Source organism: Epargyreus clarus, unplaced genomic scaffold (assembly GCF_041222505.1).
Source record: "Epargyreus clarus isolate Ecla_fem2 unplaced genomic scaffold, WU_Ecla_fem_2.2 ptg000035l, whole genome shotgun sequence".
In the NCBI taxonomy this organism is placed as follows: Eukaryota; Metazoa; Arthropoda; class Insecta; order Lepidoptera; family Hesperiidae; genus Epargyreus; species Epargyreus clarus.
The window spans coordinates 3,993,028-4,014,651 of record NW_027332240.1 but is presented as its reverse complement, the minus strand read 5'-3'; the positions used below and the strand labels follow the sequence as shown (position 1 = coordinate 4,014,651).

Below are 21,624 nucleotides of genomic sequence, written 5' to 3'. Positions count from 1 at the left end.
AAAACTGTATTATTTTTGTTTACCAGGAGGAAACCTTCAAAAGGTACCCGACGACGTGGGAGCGACGCCCCACTAAAACCCCCCCGGTGGCCGCCCTCAACGCTTTTTGGAGAACTCCGTGATCTCCGTGGGAACACACCGGAGTCCTCCAAGCGCGATGCCCCGATCGGGCTCTGTCCTGGGGGAGCACTTTTGGCTCCTCCCAAACCATCTGGTGTTTACGACGGTATGCGACCACACATACCGTCGTCCTTCCCGGGGTTGCTTGCTGGACGGTTCGAGCACCCACTTTTGCCGCGCGCAACCTCGGAAGCCCCCTTTTAGTCGCCTGTTACGACAGGCAGGGGATGCCGTAGCCCTATTCTGATCCCGGTACTACAGGGACAAGGGCAAAAACTGTACGTACTATATTTGTAAGTAGCAGCCCTACCGACGCGAGTAGGGCACAATGGAAATAATCGCGACAACACGACGAGCAGCGTGACGAGCAGTGCGAGGAGCAAGGTGTAGCCGCATCATTACAGTTAAAATAGTCACAACTAATAGCATAGAAAGTCGCCCAATCATGACTCTGATATCCGAGCGACAGCCCGTGACGGTGCCCGTCGCTAAGCGTCAGTCGTAGTCGCTAACGACAGATGCCGACACTCCGCGCAGTCGCCGGCCACTATTGGCGACTGTCGTCGTCGACTATCCTCAGCGAGCGAGAACATGATTGTTAAACGGAAATTGTGTTTTTTTTTCTTGTCACTGGTAATAGGTGGCAAAAGCTGATAACCGTCACCAATGGCCGCAGACTGAAACAATGTGTCGCTGGCTACCGCCGCTTGTCGCCGCTGAGTTGTGACATTGCGCAGTCGTCAACGCGACGAGCCGCTGGTAATAAAGGTTACTGTGCTTCAATTTTCTATGCGCCAAATAGTTAGCCTGATAGAGCCTGAAAACGACATACAAAAATAGAATTGTGTCCTCCAATTTCTGCATGCTCAGAATTATTGTAATATTTAAATAGACTAATATGTTAACTGTCTTAGTTTAAACATCGTTTAAAAAATAAAACAACAATCACAGTTCATCGTATTCGTATTTATTGACATCAAGTGAGTGGTTCTTGATGATCCTAGCGTAGTACTTGGCGGAGGCCCGAGGGGTCCGGGTTCGAGATGGACTGGTGAAGTCCACCTGGTACAGGCCAAACTTTACCCTGAAACCAATAAGTAAAGTATGAAATCTTCATCATCATCATCAACCTATTACTGTCCTTTTGCTGGGCACGGGTCTTCTCTCAGACGACCCGTGCCCAGCCTGAGAAGAATTAGGCCACCGTGCTGGCGAAGCGAATTGGTAGACTTCATATACCTATAGAAAACTTGTTTTTTTCTTTAAGATTTTGCAGGTATGCAGGTTTCCTCACGATGTTTTCCTTCACCGTTTAGCAAGTGATAATAATTTCTAATACGCACATAAATTTGAAAAATCAGAGGTACGTGCCTGGGATTTAAATCTCGGACCCCTCGATCAAGAGGCCGAATTTCTTAACCACTAGGCTATCACTGCTTATTGTACATTCAAATTATGGAATTTTCATACATTGCTGGACAACTTAGGGGTATGTAGCAAAGTAAAAAAAGGAAACATGGCAATGATAATCTGGTGGTAGAAATGTATCCTCTCAATCGAGGTGTCCTAAGATCGAATCCCAGGCGCTTCTATTTTAGAAGTTAGTTTGAAGTCATAGGAAATTATCCTTAGCGTTCATGGTGAAAGTAAATATCATGAGGTCTTTTTCACCATTTTTGAAGAGTCACAAGTCAGCGCTTAGTGATATGACAGATGCAACTATAAAAACGAAGGTGGAAGCCTTACTCCATCTTCAATCCAAAGTTATACTCGTACTTCACTTATCCTTGAGAACCCGATAACCGTCGAGTTAATATCTCCCTCATATCTGTTACCGAAGATAAAATACAGTTTCTAAAATTTTTGAGTTTTATGGATACTTTTCAGTGCCGAAGACGATCTTCATACCAAAGGACTACCATTATATGCTCAGTACTTACTTGTAACCGCTAACCCATTCGAAGTTATCCATCAAAGTCCACGCTGTGTACCCCACGACATTCACGCCATCTTCTTTTATAGAGAGTAGTATCTAAAATAAAAATGTTTAGCTAGACTTTCAAAAATTCTGGAAACGGTCTTAGAATCTATAGAACTGATATTATGGGCAAGATTTTCTAGGGTATATTTTCTTCTGATAATATGTTTGATTCTTGCCTAAGGTCAATATTACAGATGTTTTTGAAAAATAAATCGTGAGCATTTTTTAAAATATTGAAGTAACAACGTGGAGTCAACCTGATGTTAAGTGGCTACTGCCACCCATGGAAATATGTAATCAACCCCAGATAATATTAGATTCTTAGGCAAAAATAGGTATGACGATCGTGCCTCCAGAATCGACACACAGAGACCTCTAACTTCAAATGTAACTTCTCATACTCGTAAACTAGACTAGTCTAGACTAAATTGGAATGTCCCGTGTCCCTACTTTAAACCAGAATACTTGCGCTTGACACTGCTGTTGTAAGGGAGAAATAAGCGTGTCAATAGGTAAAAATCTTTGAAGTAGCTGATTTTAAAGTAAAATAATTTATCTCACTTGTTCCAAATAGTTATAGTAATAATCTATTCTGTCCTTATCGACTATTTCAAGCTTTTCTGTGCAATAACCGTTTTCAGTTATCAATATTGGTATGTCTCCATATCGCTTTTTCAGCCAAAGCAATTGACGACGAATGCCTTCAGGATATACCTGTAAAAATAGAAATACACCATAAACAATATAAGATACTAGATACAATGAAATTTAAATAAATATACATTTTCAATGAATTTCAAAAAGCAAAAAAAATGCCTTCCTTCAAAAAGTTTACTTCATTTTAATCGGTAACTCGGTAACGGTAGCGCACATATGGATTTGTTTTGTAATATAGAAGTAGCAGACTAGCATGCAGTCCACCTGATAGCAAGTGGCTACTGCCGCCCATGGATCCCAGATAGTTATAAATGTGGTCGGCCCGCTATCCCTGAGGACAAAGTTGGAACGCCTCGAAATAGAATGTCACCCGTACCATACACTTCAGTCCAGAACACAGCAGCGCCTAACACTGCTGTTATAAGGCAGAAGTAGGTGTGGCGGTGGTGCCGCCGGAGTCGAGTGTACCACAGAAAGTAAGAGTAGAGAGAGAGAGAGATAGAGAGTCGAGTGTAGCTTTAAAATTGAAACTGTAAAAGATGGACTCATTTGCTATTTTAATCTTTTGAAAAACTTACGAAAAACCATTTAACAGCAGCTTGTTTCCACTCCGGCCGCACGCTTAGCCTTATGCCCAGCGATGGAGATCCACTGAGTGGCCACAGAGCACTCTTTCTGTCATTCAGTTCTCTTACAGTACGGCTGGTATAATGATTAAATCCCAAGAAATCTGCGCTTCCTGGAAGTAAAGGAATTTATTTGTAGTATCTACAAATAATCAGTTTCTGTATTTGATAGAAGTTGTAAAAAAAATGTTACAAATATTCTATTAAGTTGATGTTTTTATAATTATTTTTATAATATAGGAGTAGCAGAGGAGCATGCTATCCATCTGATAGTAACCCTTTACACCCGAGATGATATGAGCGTGAGATTCACTTTAAAAAAATTCCCACGTGATAGCTTCTTATTTTTCGAAACGCAACCGATGCCGATCGATCGTGAGGAGAGTATCGCACGTGCTACCGGCTAAGTTAGCGGGGTGCAGGCGGTCAATTGTGCTAGGGACTCGTCCAAAGATGGCAGATTTTTTCGACCCGCGCACTGTCACAGGTATATAATTATTTTTGGTATTCAATGTTTAATATCTATTATTAATTATAGCTAATTTGAAAGCTAAAAGAACACTAAATACGTGGAATTTAGTAGTTTATTCGATTAACTTGCAATTTAGATACAATTAGGTTGCAAATTTCAACTGTTACGATCCTGTGCCTACGGTTGTTGGTGCAGAATAACGTTTGATGAAAATGCTTTATTGCTATTACCAGTTATGTGTAAGTTTCGTCAAAATCAATTTTGTTTGTTTCAATTTTAGGGGTACATTTAAATGACGATCAGATTTTGCCAGTGCGGGGTGAGGAGAAATGTATCGGACATTGAAGATCTTCATGAAAGTGAAGAGCTTCAACCAAATAGATTAGAAGAGTTTCAATTTGAAGAATTGTGCCCTGAAACAGATCCAGAAGCACATGCAGACCCTCAAATAGAAACTGACCTAGAATTGGATCTGAAACTTGAGTCTGAACCTCAACCATCTACTTTAAAATCATCCCTAGAAATTTCTTGCCGCCGAGCATCTTCACGTCCAACACATCGAAAAATAGCTTGGAAAAGAATACGTTTTCTGTCTTGAAAAGGTCTACACATCCCTACCAACATCGCCAATCAAGTTTCCAAAGAAATATTTTTCTTAATATTTTAATTATGAGGCTCTTGATATGTAACCAGATGCACAAATTTATATTATCTAAGAAGAACCGGTCGAAAACTTAATTTAATTGAAATAGATATGGCTAAAGTTTTCTCCATCTGCATTATCATTGGATGTATTCCCTAGCCAAGAATACCTACGCCTTGGAGACCTGGATTTAAGACGGAGGCAATAACGGAAGAAAGAAGAATGTTGATTTTCATAGAATTACGTAGTTTAGGTTGCATTGCCAAGACAGATTTTTTATAAAGACTAATGAAAATAAAGACAGTGATGTTAAATATCTCCAAATTGTTTTAATTTTCTAATATTTTTTGATAAAAAACTATTTTTTTTTGCAATTTTCACGATCGTGAGTGTGACAGTTCCCACCGGAGACTCACGATCGTGCGGGTCGATTTCTGGATTACGTATAAACTCTGGATTTTTTTTCGTATTTTTTGTGGATCCCTTAAGCTATATAAAAAGCCGTAATAAACGTTTTGAATCGGAAATTGCGAAAAAAAATCTTCGGGTGTAAAGGGGTAAGTGGCTAGTGCCCATGGTCATTTATAATCGACCCCAGATAGGATTAGGTATTCCTACTTGAGGTCGGCTACAGATGCGCTGCTACCCCTGAGGACTAAGCTAGAACGCCTCGGAAAAGTATGTCTCTTTCAAACCACATCTTTCAAGCCAAAACACAGTAGCGCTTAACATTGCTGTTATGAAGTCGAAATAGGTTTGGCGGTGGTGCCACCGGAGTTGAACCACAAAGGGTTCTACTACCTTCTATTGAAATTGTAGAACCTTTTATGGTTCGATTCTGGCGGCACCACCGTCACACATATTTTTGCCACCAGTGATAGGCACTGTTGTGTTCTGATTTGAAGACGTGGTAAGGGAGACATACTTTTACGAGCTTTTCCTGCTTAGTCTTCTGAGGTACGTCGCTGTGTTCTGATTTGAAGGGTGTGATAAACGAGACATACTTTTTCGAGCCGTTTGGACTTAGTCCTCAGGGGTAATAACAAGGTAATAACGCATGTGTCACCGATATCAGATAGGAATCTAATCTTATCTGAAGTTGATTTCCGATTTCAATTAAAAATTTTGTACGTTTAGATTTGTCGTTATTCTCGTTATACTTAATTCTTAATTTGAAGATATTTCGAAATTATAAAATATGTAATGTACTAAAAAATTAAACACAGGGACACTACCTCTCACAAGTTCAATCTCTTCTTTAGTAAAAGCCGGTAGTCTCGAGCGTGTGTACCCTTGTCTCTTGCTGTACTCCGCCAATTTCTCTTCCAGGACCGGTGGCCACCCCCCTTCTTTAGAGAATATCGCGTGGGAATATAATCCGACCTTAAAGGGAAATGTACTTAACAATTTCTTGTTCAGTATATTATATAATACTGCAGCTGGGTTTTAAGCACAAAGGAAGAAATATTTATTTCGATGTGTATGGTTTGTAATATTTCAAGGGTTTCCCAATATATTTCATGTACCAAAATTATGTAAAATAGTGTCAAAAGCCTTATTATACAAATAAATGTTAGGTATGTGAACTTTAAACCTCGCATTCTACGACATCTCTCATTAATAATGGACCTTTAGAAAATCATGAAGACGTCTTATCTACAAGTAAATTAAATTCTAGATATAAATAATACTCGTATCATACAGCAAGTTCTCTAGCAAGTTCTGCCAGCTCCTCGTCTGCTTCCGTCTCTGGTTCCATCCAAAGAAAATGATTCGTGATCCCCACTTTACCTATTTGAAACAGAAGAAAAAAAAGATTAATTGTGAAGGGGCTATGAATATACACAAAGATGGACACATACTCCAACACTAACGAAAATTAAGCAGAAAATTAAGTCTATAGATGAAATATTCTATATGGAGCTGCCCATTCGATCTGTCTTTGGAACTGTCCATTGACATGCTCATTTATTACTTCAATCTTTTAAAAAACTTACGAAATACCATTTAGCACCAGTAGTTAGCTGGGCGTTAAACCAGATATGGTCTGCTAAACAAACTATTATGTCTGTCTTATTTTGACAGGAAGCTTGTGGTAATAAAGTCATAGTAATGAATAGATGGGTACCATTAAACTTAGCTCTAAACTCCCGATCATAGACCCGGAAAGCCTTCGCATGAGCCACCAGGATATTCTTCGCACAGATGTAGTTGCCGTACTCCAGACTTCGTACTCCTGGAGCAAGGATACCCAATCCGTAGCTAACATCGCAAATCGACGTCGCTTCATTGATGGTGATCCAGGTCTTCACTCTGTCTCCGAAGAGCGAGAAGACTACTTTTGAGTAGTCAGCGAACCAGTCTGCTATCATTGGGTTAGTCCAGCCACCTTTAAGAGAAGAATTGTATTATTTGTTGATAAAATGGCTCTGCTTAGAAGTATTTATGTGAATTGACGAAATCAAACAGATTTTAAATACTTTCGAAAAAATGAAAATTTTTCTCAGAAATCTTGAAAAGCTAATATTCACCATGATAGATACCACCACCACAACCATTTCTAACGTGAAGCAGTTCTGTGATTCGGTGGAAGTGTATGGATACTGTGAATAACGACTGACTTTCATAGGAATCGACCATCTTAGTATCAACAAATGGCAACGCATCTATGATCGGATTTAGGGCAGTGAACATTTACCATCAGGCGGACAGCAAGTTCGTTTAGTACTCCAATTGTATAAAGCGTTATGACATGGGGCTCTTCAAAAATGGAGCAAAAAAAGCTCTCCTTCAAAGCCGGCGATGCATTGGCGACTCCTCTGGTGTTGCAAATGTTCATAGGCGACGTTGACTACTTTCCATCAGGCAGCACGTCTGCTTTATCGGTAGGCTCAAATATAAAATGAAAAAAAGCGGTGGTATTTCTCGATTTGAACGATGGAGAGTTTAAACACCTTCATACTAATTATTATTTTTAATTGATTACGATTACTAGTTGAAGATCAATTTAATAGTTGAATCACTCATAAAGATTACCAAGATCTTGCAGACTCTGCGGGAGATCCCAATGAAAAATCGTAATAACTGGCTCAATGCCTTTAGCAAGTAGTCCATTGATAAGGTTGTTGTAATATTTCACACCATCTTCACTTATCCTATCCGGGAATCCAGATGGAAGTATTCGACTCCAGGAGAGGGAGAATCTGAAATAATCAAGAATGTTTTACTCTTCTTTATTTTATTTTTGTTCTATAAATTCTTCGTTTCTGATAAACAGGATTTTTGTCTGTATTTTAGCAATTTTATATTCTGGATAGATGGCTATGGTAAGGTTTATATTAGTGGTAGTTAAAGTGGTGGCTCAGTTTCTCTTAGCTGAAAACCTAATCCGAACAGAAGTACAGCACAAGTCATGTTCCACTCGACATAATTTTGGTGTAAATACTTAGTTATCTAAGATTACGCCATACAATGACATGATCAAGAATAAATATGAAAATTCATCATTACTTTTGATTGATAAAATCTAATTTAAAACGCTAAGACCAATTATTTATATATATGCTATTTCATCATTAAATCATTTAAAAAAATACTGTGTGATATATAAAGAATTGGAGGCGCCTTAGGTTAAAAATTTAAGCTATCATGTATATTAACGGTGGTGATTATATAGTTTGAGATCAAAATTCATATCAATGCTTAGGGTATTGGCGTTAACGATTGAAAACAGCGAGATACCGTTGACATCAGAGAGCATACGATTAGCTGAAATGATGCCAATTTAGAAAGGTTTCCAACAGCGGATCAAAAGGTTGATTGATGTTATTTAGAACACATTTTACCTGTAAAAGTGCAAGCCTAATTCTGAGGCCATCTCGATGTCTCTTTGCCATTGGTTGTATGAATCGCAAGCTATATCACCGTTGCTGTTGTCTACAATCTTGTCAGACATGGTGTGAGTGAACACATCCCAGATGTTCTCGGATTTGTCTGGAAGCGTTATAATTCCTGTTATTGTGGAACTTAATTCTCTTCTAGGATTCCATAGGGTTAGTCGATTCTACTAGCTGATGTAACAATTGCTAGAATTCATACGAGTATACAGAACTCTTTCTTTATGAAATTAATGGCGTAAAAAATCACTCCGATGTTAAGTGGTCCGTGGACGTCTGTAACTGCAAATAGGATTAAAGTCTTAACGGGGATTGGTCACAGATAGATTGCTGCTCCTAATACGTTAGGTCTAGCATTGCGTGTCATAAATGGATTTTGATCTACTGTTCAGGGGTTGACAGACGATCATTCATCATCTGTAGTACCCCCAAATTACCATCATTAATTCGGTTTGTGTACCTTAAGTACCCTTACATACTCACCACTAGCATTCCAGCCTCCTTCTATTTGATAAGAAGAAGTAGCTGCTCCAAACTTGAAGCCTGGAGGGAAGGTCAAGTCGATCCCGTACACCACGCATAATGATGCACTGGAAATATAACACTAAAAATTATTTTATGAAACTAAAACAATAGGTAACTGTGATAAGTCTGTCTGCCCGGGATCGAACCTGGGATCCTCTAGGCATTAGACCGGTATGGTGACCGCTCCGCCACGCGGGTCGCCAAATGACGTGTAAGTGACTACTGCTGACCATGGACATCAGTAATTAACCCTAGATAATATTAGATTCCTACCTGTGCTCAGCCTATGCGCCGCTATCCTTGAGGACTAAGCTGGGTCAAGCTAATATTTCGGGTCAAATTTGCATTCTACCCAAGTAAAAAGCAGTGATAGCGTAGCGGTTAAGAAACGCGGTCTCTCTATCGAGGGTCCGAGGTTCAAATCCCAGGCACGTACCTCTGATTTTTCTAAATTATGTGCGTATTAGAAATAAATTGTCACTTGCTTAAACGGTGAAGGAAAACATCGTGAGGAAACCTGCATACGCGGTGGACTATGGCCTAATCCTTCTCATTATGTGAGGAGACCCGTGCCCAGCAGTGAGACGATAATGCAATCATTATAAATTATGTGCGTATTAGAAATAAATTATCACTTGCTTAAACGGTGAAGGAAAACATCGTGAGGAAACCTGCATACGCGGTGGACTATGGCCTAATCCTTCTCATTATGTGAGGAGACCCGTGCCCAGCAGTGGGACGATAATGCAATCATTATCAACCCATACATCTTGCACATTTATCAATGGATGATCCTTTTAATTAAACCCATTATAATTTTCCAGTCTAGACGCACAGAAATAGCCGGAAATACCGTAAGCGTAAGTATATTTAGCTTGCATGTTCATAAATATGTTATCTTTTAATGTACATTCAGAACATGCATTCCCTATTTTATCAAGATACAAACAAATATAATAGTTGGAAATACCGCAACCGTACGAAATGCGATTAATTAGATCAAAGGTTAAGAATCGATAATCGGAATCGCGTAATCGCAACTTGTAAACATAAATCTTATCTCAATTGACAACTTCTGTTTTATTGCTTTACTATATGGAACCTCTATGGAATTTCCAGATTGTGGCTATGAATGTGGTAGGAATTAATTAAAAATGCTTAAGTAATATTTAGATAATACTTAAAAGGGTTAATTAAGGTACAGACATTTTGTAAAGCCGAAACAATCAATTTGGGTTTCTGGCGAAAATGTTTATTTATGAAAGAAATCTTAAAGTCGCAAACTTAACAGAGATCTGTTAAGATTTTTCTCCAATTATTTTTTGTTAGATTGAAAGGGCCGATAAAAAGATGGAAATTAACCGTCATTTGGTTTTAAACTGAAGAAGAGAACATCGTGAGGACACCTACACGACTGAGAGTTTGTAAAAAACCTAAAGGGCTAATGATCCAAAGTCGACCAATCTGCATTTCATGAAAAACTAGGCATGCTATAGGTATTCGCTACTGCAATAAAATACCCGATTATATCTTTAAATTAACAGAAAATATATTTAAATAGATTGTTACACAAACGCTTTGTTGCCGGGAGCGTTGGCCGTATAGTTTGAGCTCACATTCTTGCCGCTCCTAAAAACCCCTTGTAGTCTCCTCTGGGTCGTCCCTTTTAGCCCTAGACTCGGAACTATAGGCACATCTTTGGCTTTCCCTACAGTTAAAACGACTCAATAGGTTTTAACATATTATGAGGTCTCGTTGACTCAACAAAGTTATAAGAGGAACATAATAATTCTCTAGTTAACCTCCTAAAGATCCATTATTCTTTCGAATAATATTATGTACGAAGGATATATAAATATAACTCACCAAAATACAATATGAAACAACGATACCATATTTATAACTGATGATAACTTTCTTTGCAAATGCTTTAATAATATTACCTTATCTTAAATTACTTATCTTTTGTAAGATAATGTAATTCATCAGATACCTACGTATCCTAGGGCTGAATAGCTAATATCTAGTAATTTTCTTGCTGTATTAATATTCTCAATATGTTTGTATGTATGTTTGTTTGCGGTCTTTGGTATGCTTTGCAATCCAAAAGACTTGAGGGATTTTAACATTGAGGAGTCGCTGGATTCCTCTGACTTGTGAGAGTGACTTGTTATTAGCATTTCAAGAAGTTACGTTTTTGATTTTTATGATAATTATAATCACAATTGAACTAAAAATGAGCCGGCAGTTCAGCTGGTCGTAAGTGATCACTGTCACCGATGGACATTTTTAATAAAGTTCCTATGGAACATCCTATTAATTCTACTTCAAGTCATATTCTATAGATGCGTGATATTCCTAGGCTCAGGTGATGGATTTACACGTAAGTCAGTTGTGTCAATGTCTCATCAATGATCAAAATTTAATAGGGACATTTTGTCTTTATTAGTAGTATATTGATGGCTGCACTACTTTACTACGTAATAAGTAGTACGGTGTAGCCTATTAAATTTAGCGTAGTAGTAGTACTACCGCGAATACTACTAACGGTTACTAGGCATATTTTTCCAGTGCTACTAATGGTTACTAGGCATATTTTACCAATATTACAGTGTTACATTTAGGTGGTAACACCCTTTGTGTTTCGACTCCGGCACCACCGCCACACCTATTTCTACCCAATAACAGCAGTGTTAAGCGCTGATGTTTTATGGTTTGAGGGGTACGGTAAGTGAGACTTTTCGGAGGCGTTCCAGCTTAGTCCTCCGGGGTAGTGCATCTGTAGTCCACCTAGAAATCTAATTCTATCTGGGGTTGATGTGCATGGACGACATTAGCCACTTACCATCAGGTGGACCGCTCGTCTGCTACTCCTATATTATTAAAAAAACATATCGTCACCGGAGAGGCTCAAAATCCACGCAAGGAGTCTACATTGCGGGTTAGATTTTTAGCTTTTTCAGAGACAATGTGTTGGCCATAGGTCTGCCAATTCGCCCTTGCCCAACGCGGTGGATTATTGACCCTCATTCTGAAAGAAGACGTAGCCGACAGTAGATCAGTAACGGGGTCAGGAGGACGATGAAATAGAATCAGAGTCTTCGTCGTCGATGTCGATGATGTCGATGTCGTTTCCGGGTATCAAGTATTAGTCTGGAAGTACGTTAGAGTAGAAATTAATATACATAACGGAGTATCACTGACCGTAGTATTTTTAAAAGGGCGTGACGCACCGCTGACGTCACAATTGTTGTTGTGTTGATGGTGTTGGTGATGACTCATGTTCAAACATTCAAAGAAAATTACACGACAATTGTTGAGCTTCGCATATTCTTCGGGCAGCGTAACGACGTCCTAAGGAGTTCGAGCAGTAATGCCCCGATGTCGCCGGTGCGGCCATTTTTATATGCCGCCGCACGTGTACTTGTTTTCATATTTTAAGAGGCAGGTGTTTTATCTCAGGTGTTTAATCATTTCATTTTATCATAGGAGAACTGCTGTATTTGCTCCGACATATAAGTTTTACAACATAGATTATTAAAGATTACTCACTCCTAACAAGAAAATGTACCCCGTTTTGAGAATCGAAATAGTTGCGTGAAAAAGTTTTGCCACGTCTCCGTGCTAAAATGTCCCTAAAAAATTTGAAATTATTATTATACATTGTTTATTTATCATGTAAATTACGCAGTATTAGTTATTTATTCGTAAATTTTCTCTAAAAATATTTTTATTTGTCAAGAATTCAAAAAAAGAACTTATTATAATAAGCCATTTGCGGCTTCATTCAATTTCAAGTCGGCGAAGTATCTTTACTAATCTATGTTTTACAATTAAATGAGTTATTAATAGTTGTTTGTATCATATAATCTCCCGCTAATATTACTTAACTGGTATTTGCTCTAGCTAATAATCTAGATAACGCCAGTCTCTTGCATCATGTTAACCAGAACAGTAACTTTAAGGTAAGTTTAATTATTTTTGTTGTGAAATATCTATAGCCGCACGTAAAACCGATTTCTGGCGTGTCGACGCATGCCGTATATATATACGATGGTATATATATACAGTCTATATGCAGTAGTGTGTACGGTGTGGCGACGCGTCGCCATGCGCAATCGACTGTGCGATAATTAAGTAGTCACGATTTAAAATAAATTCGTAATTTTTTGTATTTAATGAAAATAAATGTTTATTCAATAAATAGTCATCGTTATCTGGAAAAAATCGTAATATTTTATTTTATCATTATGACGTTCTTTTCTGCATATTACTTTTACAAAATAATGTCGATGTTTCACATCTGCCAGGCGTCCCGTGACGGCTCACATTTTTTTTTTACACTCAGTATCTATGACTTTTAACTCAGTGCTGCATGTTTGGGATTTGAACCTCGGACACCTCGATTGGTAGGCCAAGTTTCGATAAATCCTGAAGGGTATTTACTACCTTATAACCTTTTTCCGGGCAAGAGGGCACCATCGAGAACAGAATTTCCTTGCCCACCTTTATCTTGATGCCCACCTTTATCTCTACCATAGTCTTAGCATGAGAGATGTTGAGGATATTTCGATCCCCTTAATAGACGGTTTTTGTCAAGACAGAGACCAAGCAAAGTAGTGTAGATAATTGTGGTCAATTATAACTTCATTTCGACATAAGTGTTGGCTATCTCGTGTATGAAATATTTACAGTGTAGAAACAATGAATTTCGACTGGGGAGGTGCCACCGCTACACCTCTTTCTAGCGTGAAGTTGTGCGTTTCGAAACATAGTTATAGATGTCGGCTGACTTACATACGAGTATAACATCTTAGAGACAACATATGAGCGACAAACCAAGCCAGTGACTGTCGACAGTCACTGGCGACGAAAGGCGACAGAGACATCGTCAATGAAAGGCAACTGATTGAGAAGAGCGACGACAGTCTAAGATGATGGCTTGCGACAGTCTGCAACCGTCGTCACTGGTCGTCATCTGTCGCCGCCTGTCGGTACCTGACGACAGTTTGCGATGGTTATCAGCGCGGACTGTTCCTTCACACCACCCTTAGTTCTTAGCTCTTACTTTAATATACTATTTTCAGTTTTCTATTATGCACCGTCTGTGGAAAAAACCTGACGTTTCCAGCTGGGTTTAAGTTCGGGGCAGCCACATCTGCTTACCAAATCGAAGGCGGATGGAATTCCGATGGTTAGTTATTATGGCAATATTTTGTTTTCATGCAGTAGTGGCATCTGTTCTGCCTCGCTTTAAACTTAATTACATGATTCCTACAACCTTTGGGAGGAAGATGTGAGAATTGCAACTGAATTAGGACTAGATTTTTATACCTACTGTCAAACAAAATTATTAAAATGGGTTTTTGACAAACGTTTCATTAAACAAATTGCAAAATAAATAAATTATAAAATATTTTCTAAATTCGTTAAAATTCATATCCTTATTTTGAACCCTAATATATTGACCCTAACACGTAATAGTTACACGACGCTGGACAAAACGATGATGTTTGCGTTTAAAATCGGTTTTTATATTTAAATATTACTTATCATTTATTATACAATCTATATTTACAATGATTATATTAAGAATGCTACTAACTCTGAGTGTGATAACCTTTAAATGCCATTTATAATTTACACAATACTAAAGCAATTTAAAAATTTCGATTTTTACTACGAAATAATAATGGATAGATTGAGTATTAAAAACAACCGGTAATCAGAATCGAAATATATAAAGATAGTAAAACCCAATGTAGTTCGAATAAGGAGGCACCATCGCTCTACCTATGTAGATACTACCTTATGATAATTAAGCGCTTGCGTTTTTGGAAGGCACCGACTTTTGGGAAGGCAGTATATGGGTCGGAGAGGTTATCTATTCGACACGTATATTTGTTTTTTTTTGTATAGGTACATATTTCTGAAGTCGGCGCTCATATTGGACGCGCTGTTTACGCCATTATCCAACGAAATATGTTGAGTGCCGACTTCAGAACTATGTATTAAACTAACATTTATTTGAATTATTTTTTTCTTTGTAGTGACATAGAAGTCGGTTTTATTTTTTGTTAAACCTTTTTTTTTTTGGATTGTCTATACTTACCCGAGGCGTTCTAACTTAGTTCTCAGGGGTAGCCAAGAAATATGTTACCGACGTCTGCTAGGATCTATCTAGCATCTAATCTCATCTAATTCTATCTGGGGTTGGTCACAAACGTCTTCGCGCGACAGTGGACTCAGTGCCGGACTAAGTTCGTCGAAGGCCCAGGGCGGAAATTGATGGAGGCCCCCAGTGTAAAAAGTTCGCCTGTGATTCGATAACCGTTGTTTTTTTCACTGACGGATAAACAATTCATAGATTGTTTGGTTTTGTCGACCTTTCTTTTAGCAACTGTGTTTCCCCCCAAGATCGGAGGTCTAGAGCGGACCGCCCCTTACGCCCCCCGTAAGTCGCTAGAGAATGGTTTATTTACCATCGGATGGAGTGCAAGCTCTTTCACTACCCTATCTTATAAAAATGTAATGCTTAGTAGAACAAAACATTTAACATTTTATTATGTAACGGGTACTCACGATATGCGTTTTTTATTGCCGATATTGGATGTCGCATTAGAGGCCCGCCCTGATGGTACATTTAGTCACGCAGTTTACCGGAAACCTGCTCACACGGATAGATACTTACACGGCACTTCACACCACCACCCCAGACACTTAGCTTCGGTTGCAAAGTCCCTCACGAACCGGGCCTATGAATTATGTGACAATGACCATTTGGCGCAGGAGTTGGAACACCTGGAGAAGGTCCTGCGTCTCAATGGCCACGCAACTATAGCCAAACGAACTGAACGGAAGCATAACACCACCAGCGTAGTAGAAAGGCATTCCGCATATTTCCCGTATGTGAAAGGTGTCACGGATAAGATAGGGAGGATTTTAGATCGAAAATATAACATAAAAAGTATATTTACGCCTTTTAAAAAGCTCGCGGCCTATCTTCGTTCCCCCAAGGATACTATTCCATACCAGTGCCCAGGGGTCTATAAGGTTGACTGTAGTTGTGGTAGCTCGTATATTGGGCAGACAAAACGAGCCATATCACAACGCATTAAGGAACATATCAGCGCAGTCAAAAATAATGACCCTAAGAAATCTGCGGTAGCCGAACACATCCTCAGTTCAGGTTGTAACCACTGGATTGAATTACACAAACCTCAGGTGATCTCCACTGAGCGTCATTACTTTCCTCGTTTAGTAAGAGAAGCAATAGAGATCAAGAAACATCCTAGGAACTTCAATAGAGAAGATGGTTTTAAATTAGCCCAAACGTGGAATCCAGTGGTTAGTTTATGCAAGTCACAAATAGTGCAAAGTACGGTGCGTAAGGATATTGTCAGTGTTGTGTGTCGTGATATGAAACCTAGAAAAGAAAAACGAACTAGACGTAGGGTAGATAGATTAATCTACCACTAGTACTTGTCAACGGTTTCTCCCCTCCACTTCAGTTTTGCCGTGACCACGATCCATGCAACTGGGTCGAAATATCGGCAATAAAAAACGCATATCGTGAGTACCCGTTACATAATAAAATGTCTCAATTCCGCGATAATTTTAGTCTAAAATCATATAAAACATTTAACGCCTAGTCATCAAAAATGCTTTGAACATCAAAATGAAGAATAGAGAAGGTAATCATTTTATTTTGGTTTAAATGCAGGTAAAGGCGTGAACGTATGGGATGTATTCGTCCATCACCACCCAGAGATGACAGCAGACCACTCTTCAGGAGATGTGGCGTGTGACTCCTACAACCTTTGGGAGGAAGATGTGAGAATTGCAACTGAATTAGGACTAGATTTTTATAGGCAAGCAATATCATTATTTATTAGTATTACGCAGTGGATTCCGGGTTCGGTTCAATCCCCGGCTAGACACATCTAAATTATTAGTTGATATTTCTGTTTTGGATGATTTTTGATGATGATGGGTAATCATGGTGATGGGTATTTGTCCTTGATTCACCCGCAATCCCTTTATGGCAAGAGGACAGTCAGTAGCTGGGTCCGCAACATTCTGTCCTTCCAGTGAAGGTAGACGGACTAGGGATCCGGCAACGGTGACCAAAGCTATCCCTCCCTTCCAGCCCATAGTCTTCTTGTCCCGGATGAGCCTTAGGCTCGCCTCCCAAGCCCGGTGAAGCTGTACAGATCGCTAGGGCCAACAGTAACTACACTAATCGAAAAAAAAAGAATGAAGTTAAATACAAATTTCTGGTGCGAAAACTTTGTCATCATCATCATCATCAATCCATTATTGTTCCACTGCTGGGCTCGGGTCTCTCTCAGAATGAGAAGGACTAGGCCATAGTCCACCGCGCTGGCCAAGTGCGTATTGGTGTCTACCAAAAAAAAAATCTTAAAGGTATGTGAAGTCTTTCACATACCTTTAAGATTTTTTTTTATAAATCTCTCAGGTATGCAGGTTTCCTCACGATGTTTTCCTTCACCGTTTTAGCAAGTGATAATTAATTTCTAATAACTTACCATCAAGTAATTGCTCGTTTGCTACTACTATAATTACTATAAAAATATCATCCAGTTTACTATTTTTTACAGGTTTTCAATATCGTGGTCAAGAATTCTGCCAACGGGGCTATCTAACAGAGTCAATGAGGCTGGCGTGAAGTACTACAACAATCTGATCGATAGTTTGCTAGATAGGGGAATAGAACCCATTATAACACTATTTGATTTTGACTTGCCTAAGAAAATCCAGGATCTTGGTAAGTGGTGCTAGGAAAAGTCATCTAAAATCTAAAAAGGGGGACGATAGATTAAACATATCTATTTACCGTCACCCTTTATTGACCTAATACCTGCTAAATACGGGTATTGTCTAGGCAGTAAAGAGTTTAGACCATAGTATGAAACGGTGATCAAGTCTGGATTGATAGACTTCACATATTTCTGGGTATGTTATGGAGTATCATCTAGGTAAATAAATATATAAATCAAATGTCATCTCAGTTTAGAAGAAAATGGGGGAGAATAGTATTAATATAAATAAAGAAAAATGGCACAAAGACAATTTACGAAAATATACCACTGACCACCTAATATACCCAAAAACACATTTGTGAAAAAGGCTTTATTAATAGTTAGCAAGAAAATCTAAACAATAAACTATAGCTTATTAGCCACTGTACCTAAACAACTAAATCTGTCCTTACACTCAATTATCTCAGGTGGCTGGACCAACCCATTAATAGCCGACTGGTTTGCTAACTACGCAAGAATAGTCTTCACCCTCTACGCCGACCGGGTTAGAACCTGGATCACCATCAACGAACCAGCTACCATCTGCGACTTCGCCTACAACACTGGGACTGTGCCACCGAGGGTACACGACCCTTATGTAGCCCCTTATCTGTGCAATAAGCATGTGCTGGTAGCCCATGCGAAGGCCTGGAGGATTTATGATGAGCAGTTCAAACCTTTGTATGGAGGTAAGTAATGATCCATGTCGTCATCAACCCATTACTGTTCCACTGTTGGGCACGAGTCTCCTCTCATAATGAAGGATTAGGCCATAGTCCATCGCGCTGGCCTAGTGCGTATTGATAGACTTCACATACCTTTGAGATTTTTTTTATAAATCTCTAAGGTATGCAGGTTTCCTCACAATGTTTTCCTTCACCGTTTAGCAAGCGATAATTAATTTCCAATACGCCTGGATGCCTGGGATTTGAACCTCGGACCCCTCGATCGAGAGGCCGAGTTTCTTAACCACTAGGCTATCACTGCTTTATTTAATGATCCATATGTAGTTCCTTATCTGTGTAATAAACATGTGCTGGTAGCCTATGCGAAGGCCTGGAGGATTTATGATGAGCTGTTCAAATCTTTGTATGGAGGTAAGTAATATGTAATGATTCATATGTAGCTCCTTATCTGTGCAATAAGCATGTGTTTGTAGCCCATGCGAAGGCCTGGAGGATTTATGATGAGCTGTTCAAATCTTTGTATGGAGGTAAGTAATATGTAATGATCCATATGTAGCTCGTTATCTGCGCAACAAGCATGTGTTGTTAACCCGTGCGAAGGCCTGGAGGACTCATGATGAGCAGTTCAAACATTGGTATGGAGGTAAGTAATAAGTAATGATCCATATATAGCCCCTTATCTGTGCTGGTATGTGGCTCATGGGAAGGTTCAGTTCAAACCTTTGTATGGAGGTAAGTAGTAAGTAATGTCGAACCCGTGGCTGAGTCACCGTGGCGGTCTGACACGCAGAGGGTTCCGGGTTCGACACCCGGTTAGACAGTTATCTAAATGATGGATTTATATTTCTGTTCTGGGTCTGGGTGTTTGTATCTATGTTTGCATGTGAGCATAGCACTCATGACGCGGAATCCTATGCGGCTGTGAGTGTAGAAAGCGTGTCACGTTTTTCATATCTTTCTTCATCTAGCGAATGTCATTGGCATGCCTTACAATACTTGTATTGCCTTGTATTTAAGCATGCGGTGCATGCAAACGTTACGTTCTACCGGAAGTTGATGCGATGTTAAGATTAAAGACAAAAAGGACATCATTTATTTGCCTTGACACATACTTAAAATAAAACCCCAACTGCTTATAAAACAGAAAAATAAGTGGCGTGTACACATGAAAAAGTACACTACTATAATATATAGATAGTGGTGTACACTGTGGTCATACACCGCTTGATATAGATACCATGATTATGGGACCTGACTCTTATAATTTTGTTAGCTGCACTACGAATATTATGTGAAATAATTATTATTTCAGGAAGAGTATCGATTGCCAATAACTTAATGTGGATGGAAGCGAAGACAAAAGATCAGGAATCTCTCGCGGAATTAACGAGACAAAACATGGTAAGATAGAGATCAATATAGATATAATAAAAATAATAGATTTAATGATTCAATTAATTAATGATTTAATTTAATTATTCAATTTCAATTAATCTTATATATAAAAAAATCTCGTGTCACAATGTTAGTTACAGTACTCCTCCGAAACGGCTTTACCGATTTTCACCAAATTTTACATGCATATTCAGTAGGTCTGAGAATCGGCTCCTATCTATTTTTCATACGCCTAACTGATAAGGGTTGTTCACCCTTAAAATTTTTATATTTATATGGCAACACAACGTTTGCCGGGTCAGCTAGTAAATGTATAGTTTTCTATTTGGGACAACTAAAGTACTTATCCAAAACACAAAGTATTTTTTTGCCGTTATTAATAAAAATAGAAGAAAATCTATAATACTAAATATCATTACCAATTCTTCATCTTCAGGTTGGTCGCTACTCCCACCCTATATACTCTGCTACGGGAGGATGGCCGCCAGGGCTTGAAGCACTCCTAGCTGAGAACAGCAAGAAGGAGGGATACAAGAAGTCTAGACTACCAGCTTTCACTGAACAAGAACTGGCTTTGGTCAAAGGTAACTCCGCTTATATCATCCGGTGGACGGTAAGTGCTCGAGAGGCCGAAGTCTACTAAGATGGTCTAACTAAATTCGAGCAACTCACGACACGAACCTGCACGAGGCTCTCCAGCAAGCTCTCTAGCAAAGGATAGGCGTAAATGACGTGACATCATCCAAAGGAAAATTACTCCATGACGGGGGAGTCACGACCCTCAGTAATGAGGAATACAACGAGAGGAGGAGGAATTTGTTTTAGTGGCATCATCAACTCATTACTGTTCTATTACTGGACAGAAGTTTATTCTTGATATGACACGAATTCATGTGATTTTAGTATAAAGAATTGATTCAAAAATGTAACTTGGTAGAGGTTAGAAGTAATTTAGAATGTTGAGGAGGACTTTCAGATACATACATTTCTTTATAATGTTTTTGAAAGTAATGTTTAATTTCTCTTATACGTGTAAACTTACTTCACGAACCCGGACTGAAATATAAAACTTCATTATTTAGTACTCGTATTAAGTTTTTATAATGTTTATTTAATCCGATCCCTCGTTCGACTCATATATTCTGCATAATGGTCAATTTAATTTTATTTCTATTTCTTATTTCTAGGTAGCTACGACTTCTACGCTTTCAACTACTATAGTAGTAGGCTGGTACGACAAACAAGACCTGGGGAGTCGTCTGGAGTGTGGTTCTTGGATGGAGCGCCAGAACTCAAAGTCAAGCTTGACGTGGACAGAAACTGGCCTATGGGTGCTTTTAAAGACTTACCGGTAAGACTGGCAGTTACTTTTGTGTAGGTACTCTAGTCCTTAAGTTCTTAAGTCCCATTGGAAAGCATGTGTCTTTCACACTTTGACAACTGTACACTTTGACACTTTACAACTTTGACAACTGTATTTTGTCACTTTAACACTTTCAAGTGGAAAACTTTGGAGATCACTTTGGAGATCCTTTAGCACAGCTCAAACCGTTTGTTAAAAAACGGAGCAAACATTATTTTTTGTTTTTAGACTACATGAAAGATAAGAATTTGCACATACAGATTAAGTACCAGGATCACAAATTGAGCTTATGAGTACATTGATTATAGTAAAAAGAATCATGTTAGGTTATACATCTATGATTTTAGTCATATATTCTTCCCTTATAGGTAGTAAGAGTACATTGATTATAATAAAGATAATCATTTTAGTCATATTTTCTTCAAATATTTTATTTGG

The 21,624-nt window shown here is 38.8% G+C and overlaps 2 protein-coding genes across 2 annotated transcripts; one reads left to right on the top strand and one right to left on the bottom strand.

Annotated features, from left to right (window-relative positions):
* Window positions 1-1,065: 1,065 nt before the first annotated feature.
* Window positions 1,066-10,815, bottom strand: LOC140756719 (myrosinase 1-like). The gene is made up of 11 exons (XM_073092269.1): window positions 10,787-10,815; window positions 8,879-8,985; window positions 8,345-8,492; window positions 7,536-7,702; window positions 6,628-6,888; window positions 6,202-6,290; window positions 5,735-5,882; window positions 3,337-3,497; window positions 2,663-2,815; window positions 2,061-2,152; window positions 1,066-1,204 (listed from the first exon to the last, which is right to left on the bottom strand). The coding sequence occupies exons 1-11, from the start codon at window positions 10,813-10,815 to the stop codon at window positions 1,066-1,068; spliced, it is 1,494 nt and encodes a 497-aa protein (XP_072948370.1).
* Window positions 10,816-12,839: 2,024 nt separating this feature from the next.
* Window positions 12,840-21,572, top strand: LOC140756717 (myrosinase 1-like). The gene is made up of 9 exons (XM_073092268.1): window positions 12,840-12,885; window positions 14,008-14,114; window positions 16,644-16,791; window positions 17,542-17,708; window positions 18,171-18,431; window positions 19,741-19,829; window positions 20,260-20,407; window positions 21,011-21,174; window positions 21,555-21,572. The coding sequence occupies exons 1-9, from the start codon at window positions 12,860-12,862 to the stop codon at window positions 21,570-21,572; spliced, it is 1,128 nt and encodes a 375-aa protein (XP_072948369.1). The 5' UTR covers window positions 12,840-12,859.
* Window positions 21,573-21,624: the final 52 nt, after the last annotated feature.